This window comes from Pseudophryne corroboree, chromosome 1 (assembly GCF_028390025.1).
Source record: "Pseudophryne corroboree isolate aPseCor3 chromosome 1, aPseCor3.hap2, whole genome shotgun sequence".
Classification (NCBI taxonomy): Eukaryota; Metazoa; Chordata; class Amphibia; order Anura; family Myobatrachidae; genus Pseudophryne; species Pseudophryne corroboree.
The window spans coordinates 177,648,655-177,672,666 of record NC_086444.1 but is presented as its reverse complement, the minus strand read 5'-3'; the positions used below and the strand labels follow the sequence as shown (position 1 = coordinate 177,672,666).

General features: G+C 44.6%; 1 protein-coding gene across 1 annotated transcript in view; it reads left to right on the top strand.

Annotated features, from left to right (window-relative positions):
• The first annotated feature begins 746 nt into the window (after nt 1-746).
• Nucleotides 747-24,012, top strand: part of SSBP2 (single stranded DNA binding protein 2) — a 385,422-nt gene continuing 362,156 nt past the window's right edge. Inside the window, exon 1 of the mRNA XM_063963929.1 lies at nt 747-882. Within this exon, the coding sequence (XP_063819999.1) occupies nt 827-882 (56 nt within the window). The 5' untranslated portion in view covers nt 747-826. The remainder of the gene's footprint in view (nt 883-24,012) is intronic.

The window sequence follows — 24,012 nt, the reverse complement described above, 5'->3', positions numbered from 1 at the left end:
TGACATTTAGCCAGACAAGCTATGGGCCGGGAGAGAGCATTAGATGTGATGCATCAGAACCGTCAGTCCTGCAAGCAGTGAGGAGATATTACATAGTGCTATTGGGCACCCCATAGTGTGTGGTGCTGTACAGTGACCCATTCTCCCATTCTCAGGGGTAGGTAATGTGGGGCACTTCAGCTGCGGTGGGACTACACATCCCAGCATGCCCTGCCACCGTTTTAGCATACCCTACCAGCAAAACTGTGTCAGAGCATGCTGGGACGGACGTGTAGTTCCACAGAGGCTGGCGTGCCCACACGTTGGCAACCCCTACTCTGACTGCCTCACTGCTGCACTGCCAGGACCCCGCTGTGCACTAATCACGCGTGATAAATCCTGTGCACTGTGTGGTTCCAGGCCGCATTTTACGCCTGGCCGGCCCCCTCCTGTGCGCTCTCTCCCGGCGGGGGAGGAGGGAGGGCTGCACGCTACATGGAACAGCCAGTTGTTTAAAAATCCTTCCAGAACGGTTTCAAATCCCCCCTCCTCCTCCCCCCCTGCTCCGAGGGAAGGAGGGGGAGGAGGCAGCAGCCTGTGTGCGCCGCTCCGAGCCCGTCCTGCCTGGGAGGAGGGGGAGGAGGAGGGAGCACACCACAGAGGGGGGAGGACGGGAAGGAGGGGAAGAGCCTGTCCATCAAACTGGTTGCTGTGGCGAGGGGGCGGGGCCATGCGCCGGGCGGGCCTATCAGGGCGGGCGCTGCTGGTGTCGCCATGGTGACGGGGTTGTTCCCGGGGAGGCTGTGATCGCTTGACAGGTGTGTGACAGTCGGAGCTCTCTGCAAGCATGTACGCCAAAGGCAAGAGTAACAGCGTGCCGTCCGACAGCCAGGCCCGGGAGAAGTAAGTGTCGCCGCCCTGCGGGGTGCAGCGCAGGGGACAGTGGGGTGGAGGGGGACGGGGACACACCGGTGCCGCCGCAGCTGCTGCTGCTCTGGGAAAGTAAGTTTGGGGCGCAGAGGTGAGTGTCTAGCGGGCGGCTGCAGTGACCCTGCTCCGGGTAGCAGTCTCTGTCTGTGACCCAGCACAGTGCTCCGTGTGTGAGGAGCGGGTCACTGCTGCTACTGGGAATGTAGGACAACACCATGCAGGACTCTCCTGAGCATGGCACAGTTATCCTGTACTACTGCCAGCCTGAGCATGGGTGCTTGGGTCCTGCAATGTTGCCAGGTTGTGCATGGCACACTTGGGTCCTGCAATGCTGCCAGGCTGTGCATGGCACACTTGGGTCCTGCAATGCTGCCAGGCTGTGCATGGCACACTTAGGTCCTGCAATGCTGCCAGCCTAAGCATGGCATACGTTTGTGTCCTGCAATACTACCAGCCTGAGCATGGCACACTCTTGTGGCCGTAATACTGCCTACCTGAGTGTGTCCTATAATATTACCAGTCTGAGCATGGCACTCTGTTGTGTCCTGTACTACTGCCAGCCTGAGTATGGCACACTGTTGGGCCCTGTATTACTGCCAGTCTGAGCATGGCACACATCCTACAACATTACTAGCTTTAGCATGGCACACTGTTGTGTCCTATAATACCAGCCTGAGCATGGCACATTGTTTTCTTCTGTACTACTACATCCCTGAGCATGGCTCACATCCCACAATACTACCAGTTTTAGCATGGTGCACTTATATACTGTAATACTCCCAGCCTGAGCATGGCACACTGTGTCCTGTAATACTCCCAGCCTGAGCATGGCACACTGTGTCCTGTAATACTCCCAGCCTGAGCATGGCACACTGTGTCCTGTAATACTCCCAGCCTGAGCATGGCACACTGTGTCCTGTAATACTCCCAGCCTGAGCATGGCACACTGTGTCCTGTAATACTCCCAGCCTGAGCATGGCACACTGTGTCCTGTAATACTCCCAGCCTGAGCATGGCACACTGTGTCCTGTAATACTCCCAGCCTGAGCATGGCACACTGTGTCCTGTAATACTCCCAGCCTGAGCATGGCACACTGTGTCCTGTAATACTCCCAGCCTGAGCATGGCACACTGTGTCCTGTAATACTCCCAGCCTGAGCATGGCACACTGTTTTGTCATGTACTTCTACCAACCTCAGCATGGCACAGTGTTGTGTCCTGTAATGCCAGCTAAGCATGGCACACTGCTGTGTCCTGTAATACAAGTATCCGTGTGAACCCCACACATCATCGCCAAAGTTTCCAAGTCTGTATGTGCCCCCTAACACAATGTAACACAATAGGCACTTGATTGCAACGTCTGCTCATGATCGTGCTCCTAGCTCTGGCTGATGACCGGTCCCCTGTTTGCTTCAACCTCCCTGGAGTGGAGATAGGATCAGGCTTTGTTTTAGTGTATGCACTGCTTGGAGGGAAAGTGAGCTGTACTGCCTTAGAACAGACAGTAGCTGCTCTGATAGTAGGGATTGTTACCGCTGCATCTGTGTTGGCTACAAAGCTTAGCTGTGCCCACTCTACTGCACCTTCTCAGTGTGTCATTCCTGGATTATACTTATTCACAACGATACTTGTTAGACAAACTTTGTTGTTGTTGTTGTTTCAGTGGTTTTGATTGAATATGTTTATACATTTCTGTTATCAGTAAAGTAAGTTTTGTGGTCTTTAAAGGAAACATTAATTGTATTATCTTAGTTTGCAAATTATTATTATTATTTTTAAGCCAACTGTTTAGTTTTTTCTTCATCTACCTAGGCACTTTTTATAGTTTTAGAAAATCTTATTATGTTCGTTTAGAACTGAAATCAGTGTAATGTAAACATGCTGTATGCACTTTCAGTTTGATTACAATATTTAAATTCATTCTTGTATAATGATAAATTCATTCTTGATTAATCATCCATTCACATCGCTCAATGGGTATAACAATATTAGTTTTCCTAGGAAAAGCCAAGCTTCAGCCTATAAGTAAGAACAGGTTTGATCCACTCTTTGTCCTTTGACAGCTTGAATTCACCAGTTAGTAGCTCAAAAAATAAACAAAATAATTGTTAAATGCTATTCATGAAATAAACCACTGTCTGGGAGGCTTACCTGACACCCTTTTTGTCGTCATTATGATTTTATTCCATGTGGATTTCCCCTTTTTTCTTCAAGCATTTTTTTGTGTGACTTTGCTTCCTTTTCTCAAATTTACTTGAACCCATTGATCTGTAAAATAGAATTTGACGGCAGATAAGAACCACTTGGCCCATCTAGTCTGCCCTAAAAATCTTAAATATAGGTCCCTTGATACAGCAAAGGTAAGCAGCCTGCTGGAAGCCAATTTTGAGGGAACTACAAGTCCTAGCATGGGCTGATCGTGCAAAGTTTTGTAGCTCCACAAAAGCTGCCTGCCCCCCACCCCCCATGTGCAGCATGTACTGAGTGCTCCCTCATCAGTATTTGTACATCTTAAGAGGATATATTGTAATCATTGGGAAGAGGCTGACCCTTAATAAGGAGGAAAGGTGGAGAGAATATTTACCACCCCCTCCTCTATGTCCTTTACTTGTTCTGCATTCTGACAGTAATTCTAGAGTCACCAGTCCTAGCATACGTTTCTTTACTTGTCACACTAGACTTGTTCTTACGCTGTATGATGTAATGACCAGGTATAATGTTTTTTTTTGGTGGGGCAACACAATGTGACATCACCTGGACTGTTTTTTGTTGTTACCACCAGGAGCATGTTGTCGATCAATATATCTTCTGGTCGGCCTGTAGATACGATGAATGACGCACAGGAGCGTGCAATAGGGTGTACACAATGGACGATGTAAGCAATTTTTTCACTCCTATTTGGGACAAAAACGACACATTGTCCGATTTTTATCTTCTAGTGTGTACCCAGCTTTAGGAAACTCTTCATGTTTAATTTACTATGGTCTTTATGGTTTTCAGCAAAACACCAGTGGAACGTGGCCCATTTAAGATAAAATATTACAAAGGCGCGTGGAATGCAAGTGATTTGTCTTAAGTACGTACTGGGCAATATGGATGTACGATATGAACGATGACTATTTTTTTATTAAAGATCTATCGTTCATATCGTCCAGTGTGTACGCTTGAATGATGAACGATCCGCACACCTGCTCAATGTGGTCTTTTAATGTGGTTGTTAAATGTGGTCTTCAGTTGTCTACATGCAACTCAATTTTGCCTATATCATTTATGGTCATTCATGTTGATAGTCATTATCATTCAGTGTGTACGCATGACCGATATGAAATCGTTCATAGGTCAAATTGTTCATATCGCCTAGTGTGTATGGGGCTTTATAATCATGCCCACAATTCCATAATCCATTAATAGCCTCCTATGTGGGTGGCTGAGCATCTCTTTACACAGCTCTTTCCAGCGACATCCTGTAAGACACAACATCTCCGTGCGTCTTTATAGTCTCCCACCTGTTACCTCTCGGTCACTGTCCAGGAACGCCCTATACACTGTATATCTGCTATCGCACACCTGACTTTGTGCTGCAACTCTGTACGAGCAAAAGCGGAATACGTGTGCAGATGGGAAACATTGCTCCATGCACCCAACATCACCACTGCGCTGACTCAGAATCAGGCCCTACTGTATGTAGTTTAATTTTTGTAGCATAAATCAATTTTTATTTAAGTTTATGATTCTTTTAGTAAACTTGTTTCTCTATCGTCCTAGTGGATGCTGGGGTTCCTGAAAGGACCATGGGGAATAGCGGCTCCGCAGGAGACAGGGCACAAAAAGTAAAGCTTTAGGATCAGGTGGTGTGCACTGGCTCCTCCCCCTATGACCCTCCTCCAAGCCAGTTAGATTTTTGTGCCCGGCCGAGAAGGGTGCAATCTAGGTGGCTCTCCTAAAGAGCTGCTTAGGAAAGTTTAGCTTAGGTTTTTTATTTTACAGTGAGTCCTGCTGGCAACAGGATCACTGCAACGAGGGACTTAGGGGAGAAGAAGTGAACTCACCTGCGTGCAGGATGGATTGGCTTCTTGGCTACTGGACATCAGCTCCAGAGGGACGATCACAGGTACAGCCTGGATGGTCACCGGAGCCTTGCCGCCGGCCCCCTTGCAGATGCTGAAGTAAGAAGAGGTCCAGAATCGGCGGCAGAAGACTCCTCAGTCTTCTAAAGGTAGCGCACAGCACTGCAGCTGTGCGCCATTTTCCTCTCAGCACACTTCACACGGCAGTCACTGAGGGTGCAGGGCGCTGGGAGGGGGGCGCCCTGGGAGGCAAATGAATACCTATTTTGGCTAAAAATACCTCACATATAGCCTCCGGAGGCTATATGGAGATATTTAACCCCTGCCAGAATCCGTTAAGAGCGGGAGACGAGGCCGCCGAAAAAGGGGCGGGGCCTATCTCCTCAGCACACAGCGCCATTTTCCCTCACAGAAAGGCTGGAGGGAAGGCTCCCAGGCTCTCCCCTGCACTGCACTACAGAAACAGGGTTAAAACAGAGAGGGGGGGCACTAATTTGGCGATATGCTTATATATATATTAAGATGCTATAAGGGAAAACACTTATATAAGGTTGTCCCTATATAATTATAGCGTTTTTGGTGTGTGCTGGCAAACTCTCCCTCTGTCTCTCCAAAGGGCTAGTGGGTCCTGTCCTCTATCAGAGCATTCCCTGTGTGTGTGCTGTGTGTCGGTACGTGTGTGTCGACAGGTAGGAGGACGATGTTGGTGAGGAGGCGGAGCAATTGCCTGTAATGGTGATGTCACTCTCTAGGGAGTCGACACCGGAATGGATGGCTTATTTAGGAAATTACGTGATAATGTCAACACGCTGCAAGGTCGGTTGACGACATGAGACGGCCGACAAACAATTAGTACGGTCCAGACGTCTCAAAAACACCGTCAAGGGTTTTAAAACGCCCGTTTACTTTAGTCGGTCGACACAGACACAGACAGGGACACTGAATCCAGTGTCGACGGTGAATAAACAAACGTATTCCTTATTAGGGCCACACGTTAAAGGCAATGAAGGAGGTGTTACGTATTTCTGATACTACAAGTACCACAAAGGAGGGTATTATGTGGGATGTGAAAAAACTACCATAGTTTTTCCTGAATCAGATAAATTAAATAAAGTGTGTGATGATGCGTGGGTTCCCCCCGATAGAAAATTATGGGCGGTATACCCTTTCCCGCCAGAAGTTAGGGCGCGTTGGGAAACACCCTTTAAGGTGGATAAGGCGCTCACACGCTTATCAAAACAAGTGGCGGTACCGTCTATAGATAGGGCCGTCCTCAAGGACCAGCTGACAAGGCTGGAAAATATAATAAAAAGTATATACACACATACTGGTGTTATACTGCGGCCAGCGATCGCCTCAGCCTGGATGTGCAGAGCTAGGGTGGCTTGGTCGGATTCCCTGACTAAAAATATTGATACCCTTGACAGGGACAGTATTTTATTGACTATAGAGCATTTCTATATATGCGAGATGCACAGAGGGATATTTGCACTCTGGCATCATGAATAAACGCGATGTCCATAACTGCCAGAAGATGTTATGGACACGACAGTGGTCAGGTGATGCAGATTCCAAACGGCACAGTATGGCCGTATACAGGAAGAGGACTTGTTTGGGGTCGGTCCATCGGACCTGGTGGTCACGGCAACTGCTGGAAAATCCACCGTTTTTTACCCTAAGTCACATCTCTGCAGAAAAAGACACCGTCTTTTCAGCCTCAGTCCTCTCGTCCCTATAAGATCATATCTGCCCAGGGATAGAGGAAAGGGAAGAAGACTGCAGCAGGCAGCCCATTCCCAGGAACAGAAGCGTTCCACCGCGTCTGACAAGTTCTCAGCATGGCGCTGAGACCGTACAGGACCCCTGGATCCTACAAGTAGTATCCCGGGGGTACAGAGGGGAATGTCGAGACGTTTCCCCTTCGCAGGCTCCTGAAGTCTGCTTTACCAAGTCTCCCTCCGACAAGGAGGTAGTATGGGAAAAAATTCACAAGCTGTATTCCCAGCAGGTGATAATTAAATTACCCCTCCTACTACAGAAAAGGGGTATTATTCCACACTATATTGTGGTACTGAAGCCAGAAGGCTAGGTGAGACTTATTCTAAAAATTTGTTTTTGAACACTTACAAAGGTTCAAATTAAGATGAAGTCACTCAGAGCAGTGATAACGAACCAGGAATAAGGGGACTATATAGTGTCCCGGGACATCAGGGATGCTTACCTCTATGTCCCAAATTTGCCCTTCTCACTAAGGGTACCTCAGGTTCGTGGTGCAGAACTGTCACTATCAGTTTCAGACGCTGCCGTTTGGATTGTCCACGGCACCCTGGGGTCTTTACCAAGGTAATGGCCGAATTGATGATTCTTCTTCGAAGAAAAGGCGTCTTAATTATCCCTTACTTGGACGATCTCCTGATAGGGGCATAGTCCAGGGAACAGTTGGAGGTCGGAGTAGCACTATCTCGGATACTGCTACAATCAGCACGGGTGGATTCTAAATATTCCAAAATCGCAGCTGATCCCGACGACACGTCTGCTGTGCCTAGGGATGATTCTGGACACAGTCCAGAAAAAGGTGTTTCTCCCGGAAGAGAAAGCCAGGGAGTTATCCGAGCAAGTCAGGAACCTCCTAAAAACAGTGCATCATTGCACAAGGGTCCTGGTAAAAATGGTGGCTTCCTACGAAGCAATTCCATTCGGCAGATTTCACGTAAGAACTTTTCAGTGGGATCTGCTGGACAAATGGTCCGGATCGCATCTTCAGATGCATCAGCGGATAACCCAATATCCAAGGACAAGGGTGTCTCTCCTGTGGTGGTTATAGAGTGCTCATCTTCTAGAGGGCAGCAGATTCGGCATTCAGGATTGGATGCTGGTAACCACGGAGCCCAGCCTGAGAGGCTGGGGAGCAGTCACACAAGGAAAAAATTTCCAGGGAGTGTGATCAAGTATGGAGACTTTTCTCCACATAAATATACTGGAGCTAAGGGTAAATTTATAATGCTCTAAGCTTAGCAAGACCTCTGCTTCAAGGTCAGCCGGTATTGATCCAGTGGGAAAAACATCACGGCAGTCGCCCACGTAAACAGACAGGGCGACACAAGAAGCAGGAGGGCAATGGCAGAAACTGCAAGGACTTTTCGCTGGGCGGAAAATCATGTGATAACACTGTCAGCAGTTTTTCATCCCGGGAATGGAAACTGGGAAGCAGACTTCCTCAGCACGACCTCCACCCGGGAGAGTGGAAACTTCATTGAGAAGTTTTTTCCACATGATTGTAAACCGTTGGGAAATACCAAAGGTGGACATGATGGCGTCCCGTCTGAACAAAAAACGGGACAGGTATTGCGCCAGGTCAAGAGACCCTCAGGCAATAGATGTGGACGTTCTGGTAACACCGTGGGTGTACCAGTCGGTGTATGTGTTCCCTCCTCTGCTTCTCATACCTAAGGTGCTGAGAATTATAAGACGTAGAGGAGTAAGAACTATACTCATGGCTCCGGATTGGCCAAGAAGGACTTGGTACCCGGAACTTCAAGAGATGCTTACAGAGGTCTTATGGCCTCTGCCGCTAAGAAGGGACTTGCTTCAGCAAGTACCATGTCTGTTCCAAGACTTACCGCAGCTGCGTTTGTCGGCATGGCGATGGAAAGCCGGATCCTAAGGGAAAAAAGGCATTCCGGAAGAGGTCATTCCTACCCTGGTCAAAGCCAGAAAGGAGGTGACCGCACAACATTATCACCACGTGTGGCGAAAATATGTTGCGTGGTGTGAGGCCAGGAAGGCCCCACAAAGAAATTTCAACTCGGTCGTTTCCTGCATTTCCTGCAAACAGGAGTGTCTATGGGCCTCAAATTGGGGTCCATTAAGGTTCAAATTCGGCCCTGTAAATTTTCTTCCAGAAAGAATTGGCTTCAGTTCCTGAAGTCCAGAAGTTTGTCAAGGGAGTATTGCATATACAAACCCCTTTTTTGTGCCTCCAGTGGCACTGTGGGATCTCAACGTAGTTCTGGGATTCCTCAAATCACATTGGTTTAAAACCAGTCAAATATGTGGATTTGAAGCATCTCACATAAAAAGTGACCATGCTCTTGGCCCTGGCCTGGACCAGGCGAGTGTCAAATTGGTGGGTTTTTCTCAAAAAAGCCCATATCTGTTTGTCCATTCGGACAGGGCAGAGCTGCGGACTCGTCCCCAGTTCTCTCCCTAAGGTGGTGTCAGTGTTTCACCTGAACCAGCTTATTGTGGTGCCTTGCACCTACTAGGGACTTGGAGGACTCCAAGTTGCTAGGAGTTGTCAGGGCCCTGAAAATATGTTCCAGGACAGCTGGAGTCAGAAAATCTGACTCGCTGTTTATACTGTATGCACCCAACAAGTTGGGTGCGCCTGCTTCTAAGCAGGCGATTGCTCGTTGGATTTGTAACACAATTCAACTTGCACATTCTGAGGCAGGCCTGCCACAGTCTAAATCGGTTAAGGCCCATTCCACAAGGAAGGTGGGCTCATCTTGGGCGGCTGCCCGAGAGGTCTCGGCATTACAACTCTGCCGAGCAGCTACGTGGTCAGGGGAGAACACGTTTGTAAAATTCTACAAATTTGATATCCTGGCAAAAGAGGACCTGGAGTTCTCTCATTCGGTGCTGCAGAGTCATCCGCACTCTCCCGCCCGTTTGGGAGCTTTGGTATAATCCCCATGGTCCTTTCAGGAACCCCAGCATCCACTAGGACGATAGAGAAAATAAGAATTTACTTACCGATAATTCTATTTCTCGGAGTCCGTAGTGGATGCTGGGCGCCCATCCCAAGTGCGGATTATCTGCAATACTTGTACATAGTTACAAAAATCGGGTTATTATTGTTGTGAGCCATCTTTTCAGAGGCTCCGCTGTTATCATACTGTTAACTGGGTTTAGATCACAAGTTGTACGGTGTGATTGGTGTGGCTGGTATGAGTCTTACCCGGGATTCATAATTCCTCCCTTATTGTGTACGCTCGTCCGGGCACAGTACCTAACTGGCTTGGAGGAGGGTCATAGGGGGAGGAGCCAGTGCACACCACCTGATCCTAAAGCTTTACTTTTTGTGCCCTGTCTCCTGCGGAGCCGCTATTCCCCATGGTCCTTTCAGGAACCCCAGCATCCACTACGGACTCCGAGAAATAGAATTATCGGTAAGTAAATTCTTATTTTTTGTTGTGTTTTTGTGTGTGTTTGTTTTGCTTTTTATACATGGAATAATTTTATAACCTGTCCGTTGACTTCTCTTGCGAGTAAGCCATACAGGGGACCATCTACATTGTGTCATGCTTCATTTGAATGAATGCTGGCATTTTCCCCTTGTGTACAGGGCTGTTAGTACTATATAAATAAAGGCTGTCAATCTATGTGTTATGCAATAGTTGAAACGGGAAGGTGGTTGAACCTCAATGTACATTCATCCTGGCCTCTGTGTATGAATTGTGAAGGCATAGTTTGTCAATAGAAGTAATGTGTTTGTCCCAGTTGTGCAGATTGTCTATCCATAGCACTATTATGGTGCTATGTACAGTATTATTACAAAGTTGTGTTGTTGTTTTTTCCCTAATTAGTGCTGAAAATGACTTTTAGAGTGCGGTTCAATACGCTATAATGTGCTATACCAGAAAGGCATATCTTGGCCATCAACATGCACGTTTTGCCTTGCGTCACTGTAGCATTGCATAGGAAAACCTGTGATAAACAGCCGACTGATAATCACATAACTGACCCCTCATCTACTACAGTATATGGTATTGGTATATATAGCCAGGTGACCTATGCACTGAACCAAGCGTTTTGAATGTGTAGCACCTGACCTAGTCTCGTCTCTTCAGAACTCTGCTGAGGCAATTGCTTGTAAAAGGGGGACAGGTTTATTAATCGGCTTACCCATTGCTCATGGACCACTGAGATGGCAAAGTCGCTCCACGGCCTCGATTTTATCTATTGTTCTTTCCATTACCCTGACTACCACAGCCCAGGGATGCCTAGAAGAGACCCAGAACTTTCTTTGTGGGGCTGTTAGTCTGTTGATGTAATAAAAGCTTCTTCTGCCTAGTGCAACAGGAACAATCTTACTGGTCATTCTAGCGGGAATAAAATAATAATGAAAAAAGTATTCCCTCTAGATTAACAAATAAGATTCCCAGTGGACAATTTTGTGGATTCCCCCCCCCCCATCTTTCTGAGGACACTTTTTATTTACTAATTTCTAACGTATTTGTACACTGTATGTGCATCCTAAAATCTTGTGCAGATGCAATTTAATGTATGCACAAAGGTAACTTTATTTTACGTCCAACTGGAATTGTGGCTTTTATCAGTTAGCAGAAAACACACATTCATTAATGTTTTGTTTTTTACAAGTCAAGTTTGTTTTTATACAAAGTATGATTTGTACGTATTTGTTGGTGTTAATTCAGTTAAGGTTGAAGCAGGCGAGTTTCCATTGCATTGGCATGCAAACGCCACCAATGGCAACAGAGCTCAACCCCCTCGCGGCCTGGTCTCACCCCAGACTCCATCATTTTTGTATGCAACCCTATAGTAATTTTATGTATGATTACATGAGTTACAACAGATGACTTTTGGGATTTCTGCAGCGACTGCTTCAACTGGGCTTTCCCATGTCTCACCATTCCAACAGTGACGCAACACAATAGCTGCACGTAAATGCCAGTCGCCAGGACTACTTTAGTAATGGTGGCTGATAATGCTTGCTATAACCACATGCAGTTCCAGTAGCAGCAGCTACAATGTTGTTGTTCCACTATTTTTTGTTTCAAGCCCTTCCCATGCTTCTAATACCCCTTTTACACTCGCACTCCCGGGTCACTCCCGGGATGCTTCCCGGGATGCGTCTCAGGATGCCTTCCCGGGACTGACCCCTTTCACATTAGCGGGCTGACCCGGAATATTGCCGGGTTGGTGACGTCACCGCTGAGTCTCCCAGAGGCGGTGCTTGGAGATAATCTTCTCCAAGCACCGCCTCCTCCTATGAAGAGAACGGGTGCCGGGTCGCCTTGACCCGGTATACCCGTTTACACTGGCAGCTTCCCGGGACGGTCCCGGGTTCAACCCTGCTCTAGACCTGGGATGAAATCCCGGGAAATTGTCCCTGTACCCATTTACACTGAGAAAAATCCCGGGATGATGCGCGTTCACGTGCAATATCCCGGGATTTTTCTGCGAGTGTAAAAGGGTTATTAGATGAATTCATGTAGTTTTATGTGATTTGTTAATGGCATGATCCCCTCATTGTACAGGGCTGCATAATATGTCAGCACTTTAAATATTATGATCTTAATCATTTTGCTGTCCTCCTTTTGTTGGTAAGCTCCCTAAATGCCAGGGGTGTTGTATGCAAGGTCGACAGTGTCTAGGTCGACCACTATTTGTCGACATGACAGAAGGTTGACATGAGTTTGCACTTCTTTTTTTTTTGTGTCGTTTTCTCTGTACAGTGACCGTGATCCCCAATTAGTGCACCGTGTCCCCTCGCATGGCAAGCGAACTTCGGACAAGGTGGCTCGTTCCACTACTGCTGCGCTTGGCACAGGTTACCGTTCCCAATTGTAGTGCACGTGGATTGTAAAGTATGAAAAAGTAAAAAAAAATGGATTAAAAAAAACAAAAAACTCATGTCGTCCTTTTGTTACGTCGACGTAGAGTCCCTGTTGACCTATAAACTATGTCGACCTACTTACTCTCGACCAATAGTGATCGACCTAGAGACCGGATACCAAATGCTAGTGACCTTATTCTATGCAAACGAGAGGAAGGAAACCAACGAAGCTGACATCCTAAAAACACAATGCCATGGTGGCTTTAGAGAGACAAAATTTAGTAAACTAAACTTAACATTTTCAGAATGTTCTTTTAGATCTCATTGCAAGAGATCTGAATGTACAGGAGTATTTAGTCACCGGATAGATGTAAAATAAGTCAAACCAAAGCCTAATAACTATGTATAGACAAAATTGGGTGTGACTCCGCACAGCACAAAAAAATGTTCTGATAAACAAATAACAAAAATAACGAGACTAACAGAAAACCAGCATTCAGAAAATAATAATTAACTAATCGTCAGTATTACAGCTGCAGGCTCTCTCTCCTCTTGTACAAAGCCTAATAACATTATTAATGTTAGATAGTATTAAAACATGCTTGATCATGGTTTCTAATACACTATTACATTTTTTTTTTCCATTCATTAAAACATTTTTTTCCCCAACACTGCGGCAAACTAATCTTAAAAACACAATAGTACCACCTTTTATAAAAGGGATCCTGACCAACAGGAGCAGACGTTGTCAAAGTGATTTTCAATAAAACCATTTTTTCAGTGTTGTTGTTATGATTATTATTAGTTATTTATATAGCGCACACATATTCTGCAGCACTTTTACAGAGAATATTTGGCCGTTCACATCAGTCCCTGACCCAGTAGAGCTTACAATCTATGTTTCCTATCACATGTACACACACTTACGCACTAGGGTACATTTTTTTGAGATCCAGTTAACCTACCAGTATATTTTTTTGGATTGTGGGAGGAAACCCACGCGAGTAGGGGGAGAATATACAAACTCCACAATGTTAAGGCCATGGCGGGAATCGAACCCATGACTTACATAGAAACATAGAATTTGTCGGCAGATAAGAACCACTTGGCTCATCTAGTCTGCCCCTCTTCTTTTTTTTTTTTTTTTTTTTTTTTTTACATTATTTTTATCTCTAACCTTATTTGATCCTTATTTCTTTGTAAGGATATCCTTATGTCTATCCCATGCATGTTTAAATTGCTCTACTGTCTTAGCCTCTACCACCTCTGATGGGAGGCTATTCCACTTGTCCACTACCCTTTCTGTGAAATAATTTTTCCGCAAATTTCCCCTGACCCTCCCCCCCCCTCCAGCCTCAGTGCATGTCCTCGTGTCCTATTGCTTCTCTTCATTTGGAGAATGTTTCCCTCCTGGACTTTGTTAAAACCCTTGATATATTTGAAAGTTTCTATCATGTCCCCCCTTTCCCTTCTCTGCTCCAAACTATACATATTGAGATTTCTTAGTCTTTCTGGGTATGTTTTGTGATGTAGGCCATGCACCATTTTAGTTGCCCTCCTTTGTACAGTTTCTAATGTATTAATATCCTTTTGAAGATATGGCCTCCAGAACTGAATACAGTATTCTAGATGAGGCCGTACCAATGACCTATACAGTGGCATTATTACTTCTTTCTGCTGCTGATTCCTCTCCCAATGCAGCCAAGCATCTGACTAGCCTTTTTCATTGCCTTGTTACATTGCTTACCTGCCTTTAAGTCATCTGAAATAGTGACTCCTAGATCCCTTTCCTCCTCAGTAGTTTCCAGTATAGTGCCATTAATACTATATTTAGCTTTAGGATTTTTGAGACCCAAGTGCATGATTTTGCATTTTTTTGGCATTAAACTGTAATTGCCAGACTCTTGACCATTCCTCTAGTCTACCTAGATCCTCAATCATTAGTTTTACCCCACCTGGTGTGTCTACCCTGTTGCATACCTTTGTGTCATCTGCAAAAAGGCATGCTTTCCCTTTAATGCCATTTGCAATGTCACCAATAAAGATATTAAAAAGCACTGGTCCAAGTACAGATCCCTGGGGTACTCCACTGGTAACATTTCCCTCCTGTGAATGCACTCCATTTACCACAACTCTCTGTTTTCTATCCTTCAACCAAGATCTTATCCATTCAATAATCCTAATATCCAATCCCAAACTTTCAAGTTTATTTAGCAGTCTGCGATGTGGAACAGTGTCAAAAGCCTTACTAAAGTCTAGATAAGCTATATCCATGGCTCCACCTTTATCCATCACTTTAGTCACACATTCAAAAAAGTCAATAAGATTTGTTTGACATGATCTCCCCCCAGTGAATCCATGCTGTTTGGGATCCTGTAAATTGCCGGATTTCAGTGCTGTGAGGCAGGTAATGCTAACCATTACACCATCCGTACCGCTCAGCTTATTGTTCGTATTACATCTGAATGAACGTGATACAGGATCCCGGTGGTCAGGATGCCAGCAGTCACATGACTGACACGGCATCCCGACCATGAGAATGCCGACAAGGAACGGAGCAATTATTTGAAATTTATTTTATTCCATTTTTTTTTTTTTTTTTTAATAATCACAGCGGTGCCAGTGCAAGTCCCAGCGATTTTTCCTTAAAAGAACGAGTTTAGGAAAAAGCATACTTGCTCTGGGGATGTATGAAAAAACACTCAATGATTTATATAAAAATCGCTGCGTCTCATTTTCTGTTCTGCAGTTGAATAATAAAACCCTGTGGCTGTGGGAAAAACCCCTGTGCTGCTGTTTTTGTTTTTTAAATTTCCCACCGGCAATTGAATTTGCCTCATGGTCTGTCGTCAAACAGGCTTCGTTTTAAAGTAAGGATGTAACACTAAAATTGCTGCAGACAATGTTATAATATTTTTTTACTTTCTATATGGGGATGGTAAAATTAGTCTGACCTTCTTCATAAAACACATCTGGAATTTCCAGGTTAGAAAAAAATTCAGTCTCTCTTTCTCGATTCCCCCTGTCCGCACACCTAAGAGTTAAAGAAGACTTCAGGGGATGGTTACACACATCTGCCTAAAGTATCATTTTGCTGACATTACTTCTATATGATAATGTGTGATTAAAGTAGTAGGTGGTATCAAATTTACTGTGTTCCATATCTGGTCCATTTTATGACCTGCGTATGATGCAAAATAAGACTTTCTGGTTGAGTTGTTAGACACTTTTTGGATGTGAACTGTCCTGCGTGCAATCTCTGATAATGTCCTACTCTATATAGGGGCGGGCGCGTAGTTCCTTGTGAGATTTAAAGTTGCGGTTGTGTGACCGCTGAGCACCCACCCCCCTTCCCATTCCAGGTCTGGCTTGGCTCATTTAAACCTGCGATGGCAAACAATATGTTGCCAGGATATTGGGCTCCTACTGTACATTCTGTGTATCATTATTATTATCCTTTATTTTATATGGCGCTACAAGGCTTCCACAGCGCCCAATTACAGAGTACATATGCACATCATCAAAACAGGAAAACAGTGACTTACAGTTGACAATCTAGGACAAGTTCAGGGTAACTAAGCATAACTACACCAGTAAACGGCATAGGTGGTCAAAAAAACTGCGGGATTTTGGCAGTTGAGGATTATTTAAAGTAAGAAAGGATAAGCACATGAGGTAAGAGGGCCCCACTCGTGAGAGCTTACTATCTATCTATCTATCTATCTATCTATCTATCTATCTATCTATCTATCTATCTATCTATCTATCCTTTTTTGTATGTATTCCTGTGGCTGTTCCTTGTGATTTTGCCCAGAACTGTTCCTGCTTTACAGTTCATCTATGTGCCAGTCCTGGCTACCTTGACCTGTCTTTTCTTCCGCTTGGCACAACCTCGTCACACCTGGAGGAAGGGCAGAGAGCTGCCCTGCCTGCTACCAGCAGCAATGCCCAAGCCCTCTTGGTTAAAACTACGGTCTGTTTGTCTCTGCACCTCTGTTCCTGTTAGCGCTAACCCATCTTGACAGTAGATAATCCACTATGCTCTGCTCAGTGAGGCTCAATCAGGTGCGGTCGAAAAGCTGCTACTGTACGAACATCGGTGAATGTTTTCTTACTGCGCATGCATCTGAGCTGCAGTGCGCATGCACAGCGAATGAATTCAGTTGCGGTCGCACTGAAGAATGAGTTGCAAAGTGAGTAAAAGGAACAGCGTTGGGGGTGGGAACGGGGAGTTGTCAAGTAAACGCAAGCGTGTCGTGGCTGTTGAGACGCCGTCATATGGGCGTGCATAAATTAGCAGTTGCAATCTTACTTGCTTTTTAGAGAGCAGCTCAACCTGTGACTCTTCAAAGGCACTCAGACTCTGTGTCATGTTTCGATTTGCAATGATGATACCGATAAATCGGCAATTTTTCGCTATCAGATGGAAATATGGGATAGCAGTGGTCGCCCCTATGCTCGGGTTGGCTTCTACCAATATTGGTATATAATCACAATGGCATACGGCAAAAGAAAGCAATGACAGCAGCAAGAACAACCTGAATGGGCCTCAATGTGGCGTGAACTGTGAGGCAACATATGGGAGGGTTTGGAATGACTGTTTCCTGATAAACCAAAAATAATTTTATAGGAGAATTATGGTGACAATATCTCTGTGAAAACTAATAAAATACTCCCCTAACCCTAAAGCCTGAACGTCCCTAATCTTTATCTCACATGTGGCAAAAATGAGAAATAAATGTTTTAAGCATATAAATTTCAAAGTTGTCTAGACTATCAAATCAGAGGGTTCATAGTCTGACCTTTTATTAATTTGTTTTAACAGTTCTTTTGATAATTAACGATTTACACCACATGTAACCTCAAGAAGATCCTGTGGCTGCTAACAATAATAATAATTTTATTTATATAGCCCTCTTTCTCCAATAGGACTCAAGGCGCTTAACAGATACATAGCATAATATAGTACAGAAAAGAATGAAGTACAGAACAGATTTTCATAAAATACAGAAGCATGGAGATACTAAAGGGACAATTATGGGAATGCTTGAGTAAAAAGGAAAGTCTTGAGTCTACTTTTGAAGGATTCTATAGTTGGGGCCTCTCGCACTGTGCGGGGAAGTGAGTTCCATAGAGTCGGAGGCGCATGACTAAAAGCTTGACCCCCAGATGAATTACGGGAGATTCTAGGTACTGCTAAAAGTCCTTCATCTACAGATCGCAGTAATCGAGTGGGGCAGTATGGGGTCAGTAGCTGCTTCAGGTACCTTGGGCCCTGGTCATGTAGGGCTTTGAAACTCAGTAAGCCAATCTTGAAGATGATTCGCCATCTTACAGGCAGCCAGTGAAGGGAGTAGAGTATGGGTGTTATGTGGCTAGAACGGGGCTGGTTGGTTAACAGCCTGTCAGCTGTGTTTTGCACCAGCTGTAAGCGGTCTAATCCTTTTGCTGGGAAACCAATCGTACTTTAAGGTCCATACACATTAGCCGATGTCGCTCTGTGAGCGACGTCGTCTAATGTTTCCCCCTCCCGGGCCGGCTGGTCGGCGGCCGACTGTGCACACTGAGCGATATGACCGCTCATATCGCTCAGTGACGTCACGCCTCCGCCAGCCCTGCGTGCAGGTCGTGGACGACAGTCCAGATCCTGCATGCATGCCCTGCCGACAGCGACTATCGTTGCGGGGCCGCGCATCGGTCATCGCTGGCGACATACACACTTGCCGATAAAATGAGCGCTGTCACTCAGGGAGGGGGAAAATAAGCGGCATCGCTCATTTTTTCGGCAAGTGTGTATGGATCTTTAGACCCTTTGAAAAGTTATCTCGCTCGAAAGTCCAGCATCTTAGGTGATACAGTAGAAAATAAGAAGACACATTTACCCCAATGTATTGGTATTTGTAGATCTGCATCCATTGTCATAACTAAACCTCTTCTCTCCAGCCAGACTTTCCAATAGCTTGTTCAGCACTGGGTCAAGCAAGCAAACTCTGGTGTGGATCATTAGATCGACAGTGTCTGGGTCGACAATGTTTAGGTCGACAGCCACTAGGTCGACAGGGTTGGAAAGTCGACAGGGTTTCTAGGTCGACATGTGTTAGGTCGACAGGTCAAAAGGTCGACATGACGGTTTTTTTTTGGGTGTCGTTTTCTTCGTAGAGTGACGGGGAACCCCAATTAGTGCACCGTGTCCCCTTGCATGTCTCGCGAGCTTCGAGCAAGGTGCCTTGCTTCGCTCTGCACAGATTATCGTTACAATAGTAGTCCACGTGGATCGTTAAGTATGAAAAAGTTCAAAAAAAGATTTAAAAAAAAAAACTCATGTCGACCTATCACATGTCGACATAGAAACCCTGTCGACCTAGTGACTGTCGCCCTATAGTGGTCGACCTAAACATTGTTGACCGGATCCCGTAAACTCTCTAAAGCAGAGGTTCGCAAACTCCGCTGTTACAGTCAAGGTTTTAAGGTTATCCAAGCTTGAGCACAGGTGACTAAATTAGTAAATCAGTTAATTTATTTACCCAACTGAACTCAAACATGGATTGCCTTAAAACCTAAACTGTAGTGGTGTAGTTTGTGAAACTTCTCACAGAGAAGAGTTAAGTTACAGAGTACATAAATAATCGAAACAGGAATACAGCAACTTCCAGTTGAAGTCAATATAGGACAAGTACAGGGTAAATAAACATAGCTACAAAAGCAGGTGACACTGGAATAAGTATTAGGTGGCAGAGGACTGCTAGAGTTGGTGCAGTTGAAGATTATTAAAGTAAGAGGATAAGCACATGAGGGATATGTGTATATACAGTGGGGATACAGTGGGGATCGAAAGTTTGGGCACCCCAGGCAAAAATTCATTTTAATGTGCAAAAAGAAGCCAAGGAAAGATGGAAAAATCTCAAAAAGGCATCAAATTACAGATTAGACATTCTTATAACATGTCAAAAAAGTTTCATTTTATTTCCATCATTTACACTATCAAAAGAACAGAAAACAAAAATTGGTGTCTGCAAAAGTTTGGGCACCCTGCAGAGTTAATACCTTGTACTGCCCCCTTTGGACAGCTGAGACCTGGCAGTGTTATGGATTGTTCTCAATCATCGTCTGGAAAGACCAGGTGATGTCAATCTCAAAGGTTTTAAAAGCGCAGACTCATCTGACCTTGCTCCAACAATCAGCACCATGGGTTCCTCTAAGCAGTTGTGTAGAACACTGAAACTGAGAATAGTTGACGCTCACAAAGCAGGAGAAGGCTATAAGAAGATAGCAAAGCGTTATCAGATGCCCATATCCTCTGTTCGGAATGTAATTAAGAAATGGCAGTCATCAGGAACAGTGGAAGTTAAAGCAAGATCTGGAAGACCAAGAAAAATATCAGACAGAACAGCTTGCAGGATTGTGAGAAAAGCAAGTCAAAATCCACGTTTGACTGCATGATCCCTCCAGGAAGATCTGGCAGACCCTGGAGTTGTGGTACACTATTCCACTATAAAGAGATACTTGTACAAATATGGTCTTCATGGAAGAGTCATCAGAAGAAAACCTCTTCTACGTCTCACCATAAAAATCAGCGTTTGAAGTTTGCAAATGAACATATAGACAAGCCTGATGCATTTTGGAATAAAGTTCTGTGGACCGATGAGGTTAAAATAGAACTTTTTGGTCGGAATGAGCAAAGGTACGTTTGGAGAAGGAAGGGCACAGAATTTAATGAAAAGAACCTCTGTCCAACTGTTAAGCATGGGGGTGGATCAATCATGCTTTGGGGTTGTATTGCAGCCAGTGGCACAGGGAACATTTCACGAGTAGAAGGAAAAATGGATTCAATAAGATTCCAGCAAATTTTGGACGCTAACTTGATGCCATCTGTGAAAAAGCTGAAGTTAAAGAGAGGCTGGATTCTACAAATGGATGATGATCCTAAACACACCTCAAAATCCACGGTGGATTACATCAAGAGGCATAAACTGAAGGTTTTGCAGTGACCTTCACAATCTCCTGACCTCAACATAATTGAAAATCTATAGATAGACCTTTAAAAGAGCAGTGTGTCACAGACAGCCCAGGAATCTCAAAGAACTGGAAGACTGTTGTAAGGAAGAATGGGCAAAGATACCTCAAACAAGAATTGAAAGACTCTTGGCTGGCTACAAAAAGCATTTAGAAGCTGTGATACTTGCCAAAGGGGGCAGTACAAGGTATTAACTCTGCAGGGTGCCCAAACTTTTGCAGAAGCCATTTTTTGTTTTCTGTTCTTTTGAAAGTGTAAATGATGGAAATAAAATCAAACTTTTTTTTGACATGTTATAAGAATGTCTAATCTGTAATTTGATGCCTTTCTGAGATTTTTCCATCTTTCCTTGGCTTCTTTTTGCACATTAAAATGAATTTTTGCCTGGGGTGCCCAAACTTTCAATCCCCACTGTATATATGTGTGTGTGTGTGTGTGTGTGTGTGTGTGTGTGTATGTGTATATATATATATATATATATATATAAACAAATAGAATTGAGCGGCACTCTCAGGACTTTAACAAAGAACGGGTCCTCAGCCCATCATAAGTTTGCAACGTTTCGGTAATTTTATTTCAACCGTCGTCAGGCATAATCACTCAAATAAATATATATATATATACTGAAAAAAATCTGGCTTCAGTTGTTTGACAAGGGCACACAGACAATCAATACATAGCCAGTCCAGAATCCTCCATAATTCAGAACAGACACGGCACTACAGGTGTGAATGTAATATTTTATATGTCCAAAAGCATCAAAGCATGGAATGGTACATCACCAAAGCATTAAATCCAATGGGTCATTCCATGCAATTGACATACATACAGCATCAGCACAAGCATGATAATGATGTAACATTTCGGGCCCATGGTGGGACCCTTCCTCAGGTTATACAGGTGCTAAAGGAGAAGAGATAATATAAATTTCGGATATAAGTACTTAACCATCCTATTTCCAGCCAGGAGAGAATAGTGCCTCAATTATCAGAGGTTAACCTGTCACTTGAACTAAACATTGCCGAACCTCTCAGAGAGCAATAGGAGGAAAGGAGAGAGATATTTTGACTCTTGCATGCATTAAAGGAAAGCTTGATTAAAAGCAGTATTAAATTTGCTTAAATACCTGCGCTTTTCATCTTTGTGATTTTCTTTACTTGAAATTCCGTAGCCAAGCACGGGTATTCAGCTAGCAGTAATATATATTCATGAAACTCCTGGCTTCTTGCGGGATTTTAGTATGTTTGTTTGGAAACCCCTTGGGGTTTTTATTTTCTTGAGGTGTTCTACCAGTAGAAGCCATGAAGGAAATACATAAAAATCTAATTTGTTATATGGTTAATCAAGTTCAAAGGAGATGTTTATCTAAGAGATAAAGTAGACTCTTTGTTACTTGCATGCAACTTCAGCTCACATTCTTACGCAATAGTTTCCTATGGGACCTGCTGAGTTTGTTTTTATTCTCTGACAACAATTGGAACTGATCGCACTCTTTATAAACCATGTCATTATATTGCTACGGAGTGCAGGGAAACTCTCATTCAGCCAGTGTTACCATATGCTGTCTGCTTTCCACTATCTTGTGAATAGAAGCACTTGCATCTGATGAACTGTAGATAGTGTTTTCTACTGAAATACCACAACTCGCCATAAATCTTGCTGTACCATGATAAGAATTGAAGTGGTACACATGTTAAAAGTGGAATAAGAAAGAGCTCATTGATTTAAATGAACATACAGTAGACAAGACACATTAGTGATTAGGTATTAGTGCAACCGTTTACAAAGCTGAGCTGATATTCCCTATGCAGCTCACCATTAGTTACTGACTTACAGCTCTCCACAGTTCTATAGATCTACATTGTGATATTGCTGCATTATATAAACGTGAGCATGTCTTCTCGCCCAAATCAGTCAGTTGCTGACTTCCTCTTGTGTCAGTGTTTTGAGGCTCGATATAACACCGATGAATATATGCTAGCGGTCAAAACCTTAAGAACACCCCCAGTTTATCCTGAAGTATCTCAATGTAATCTGAAATTAAAACATAGAAGAAATTGGGGATAAAAAAAATAAATAAAAATGAAATCCTAGACTAATTTTGGTTCATAATATTTTGTCTCAAAGTAGCCACTTTTAGCAGATAGAGGGTGGTATGCAATTAGCTCTGTTTTTTCGCCTAGGTGATAAAAACTAAGTTTTTTTTCGCTGTTTTTATTGCAAATGGAGGGTTGCCCTATGCAATAGCAGGGCCGGATTTTCGCCTAGGCGAAAAATGTGTCGGTCCGAAAACACGTGGATCGGCTAATCCACTTGTTTTCCGTTGGAAATGTGGGCCATTTTCGTCAATTTTGAGGCATTTTTCGGCGATGCCTTTTCACTTAATTAAAAAGGTGAAAAGGCATTATGGGGTATATTCAATTAGGGTCGAATGCTGCCGTCTGTCGAAAAGACGGCAGTTTTCAACTTTTTAAGGTTGAATCGTGATTCAACCTATTAAATCCCCAGCATTTTTATTTTACAAGTCGGGGAATTCGGGTATAGTTGCCGATTCACATACTTTTGAGGGAAACGGGGCCAAACTCAACAGGATTTGGCCCCGTTTCCGACCATCTCAGTCCTACATAAAAAAATGTCGGACTGAGATGAGGGACCTTGCAGGGGGAGAGCCGCAGGCACAGGGGGAGAGCAGCGCTGGAGACGATGATGGGGGCACAGGGGGAGAGCAGCGCCGGAGGAGATGGTGGGGGCACAGGGGGAGAGCAGCGCCGGAGGAGACGGGGGAGAGATGGGAGCACAGCGCTACAGCAGCTGGCAGCGTAGCTGGAGGATGTCACAGCAGCGTCCACCCGGCTCCAGCCAGCGGCTATGCTGCCAGCTGCTGTAGCGCTGCACTCCCGGCCCCCCCCCCCCCCGCCCCGTCTCCTCCGGCGCTGCTCTCACTCTGTTCCCGCGGCTCTCCCGTCTCCGGCGCTGCTCTTCCCCTCTGCCCACTTCTCAGCTCCTGCATCTCAATTCGACTTTTTTTAAAGTCGAATTGAGATTGCTTTGAATAGCCCAGGTTGGATCCATTCCGACAAATGAATGTCAGAATGGATGTGACTTCAATTGAATATTCCCCTATGCCTTCAAAACGGCCGAAAGAGGCCCTAATTGAATACTTATGTGGGGCGAATTCAATAGCTCCGAAATGATTGGAACTAATTGCATACCCCCCATAGAGGGAAATCAATTAGCCGTTCAATTTCCCTCAATAGCTGGCACTAACAGGGCAGGAGAAGCAAAATCCCTGATAATTGCATTTTTTTTTTTTTTTTGCGATAAACCTGTATCGGGACTAAGATACAAATGTATTGGCGCAAAAACAGCCGGGGTAATTAAATTACCCCCAAATATTTTTGCAGTAAATCACGTATGGTGATAGGGCTGGTTTTGGGCTG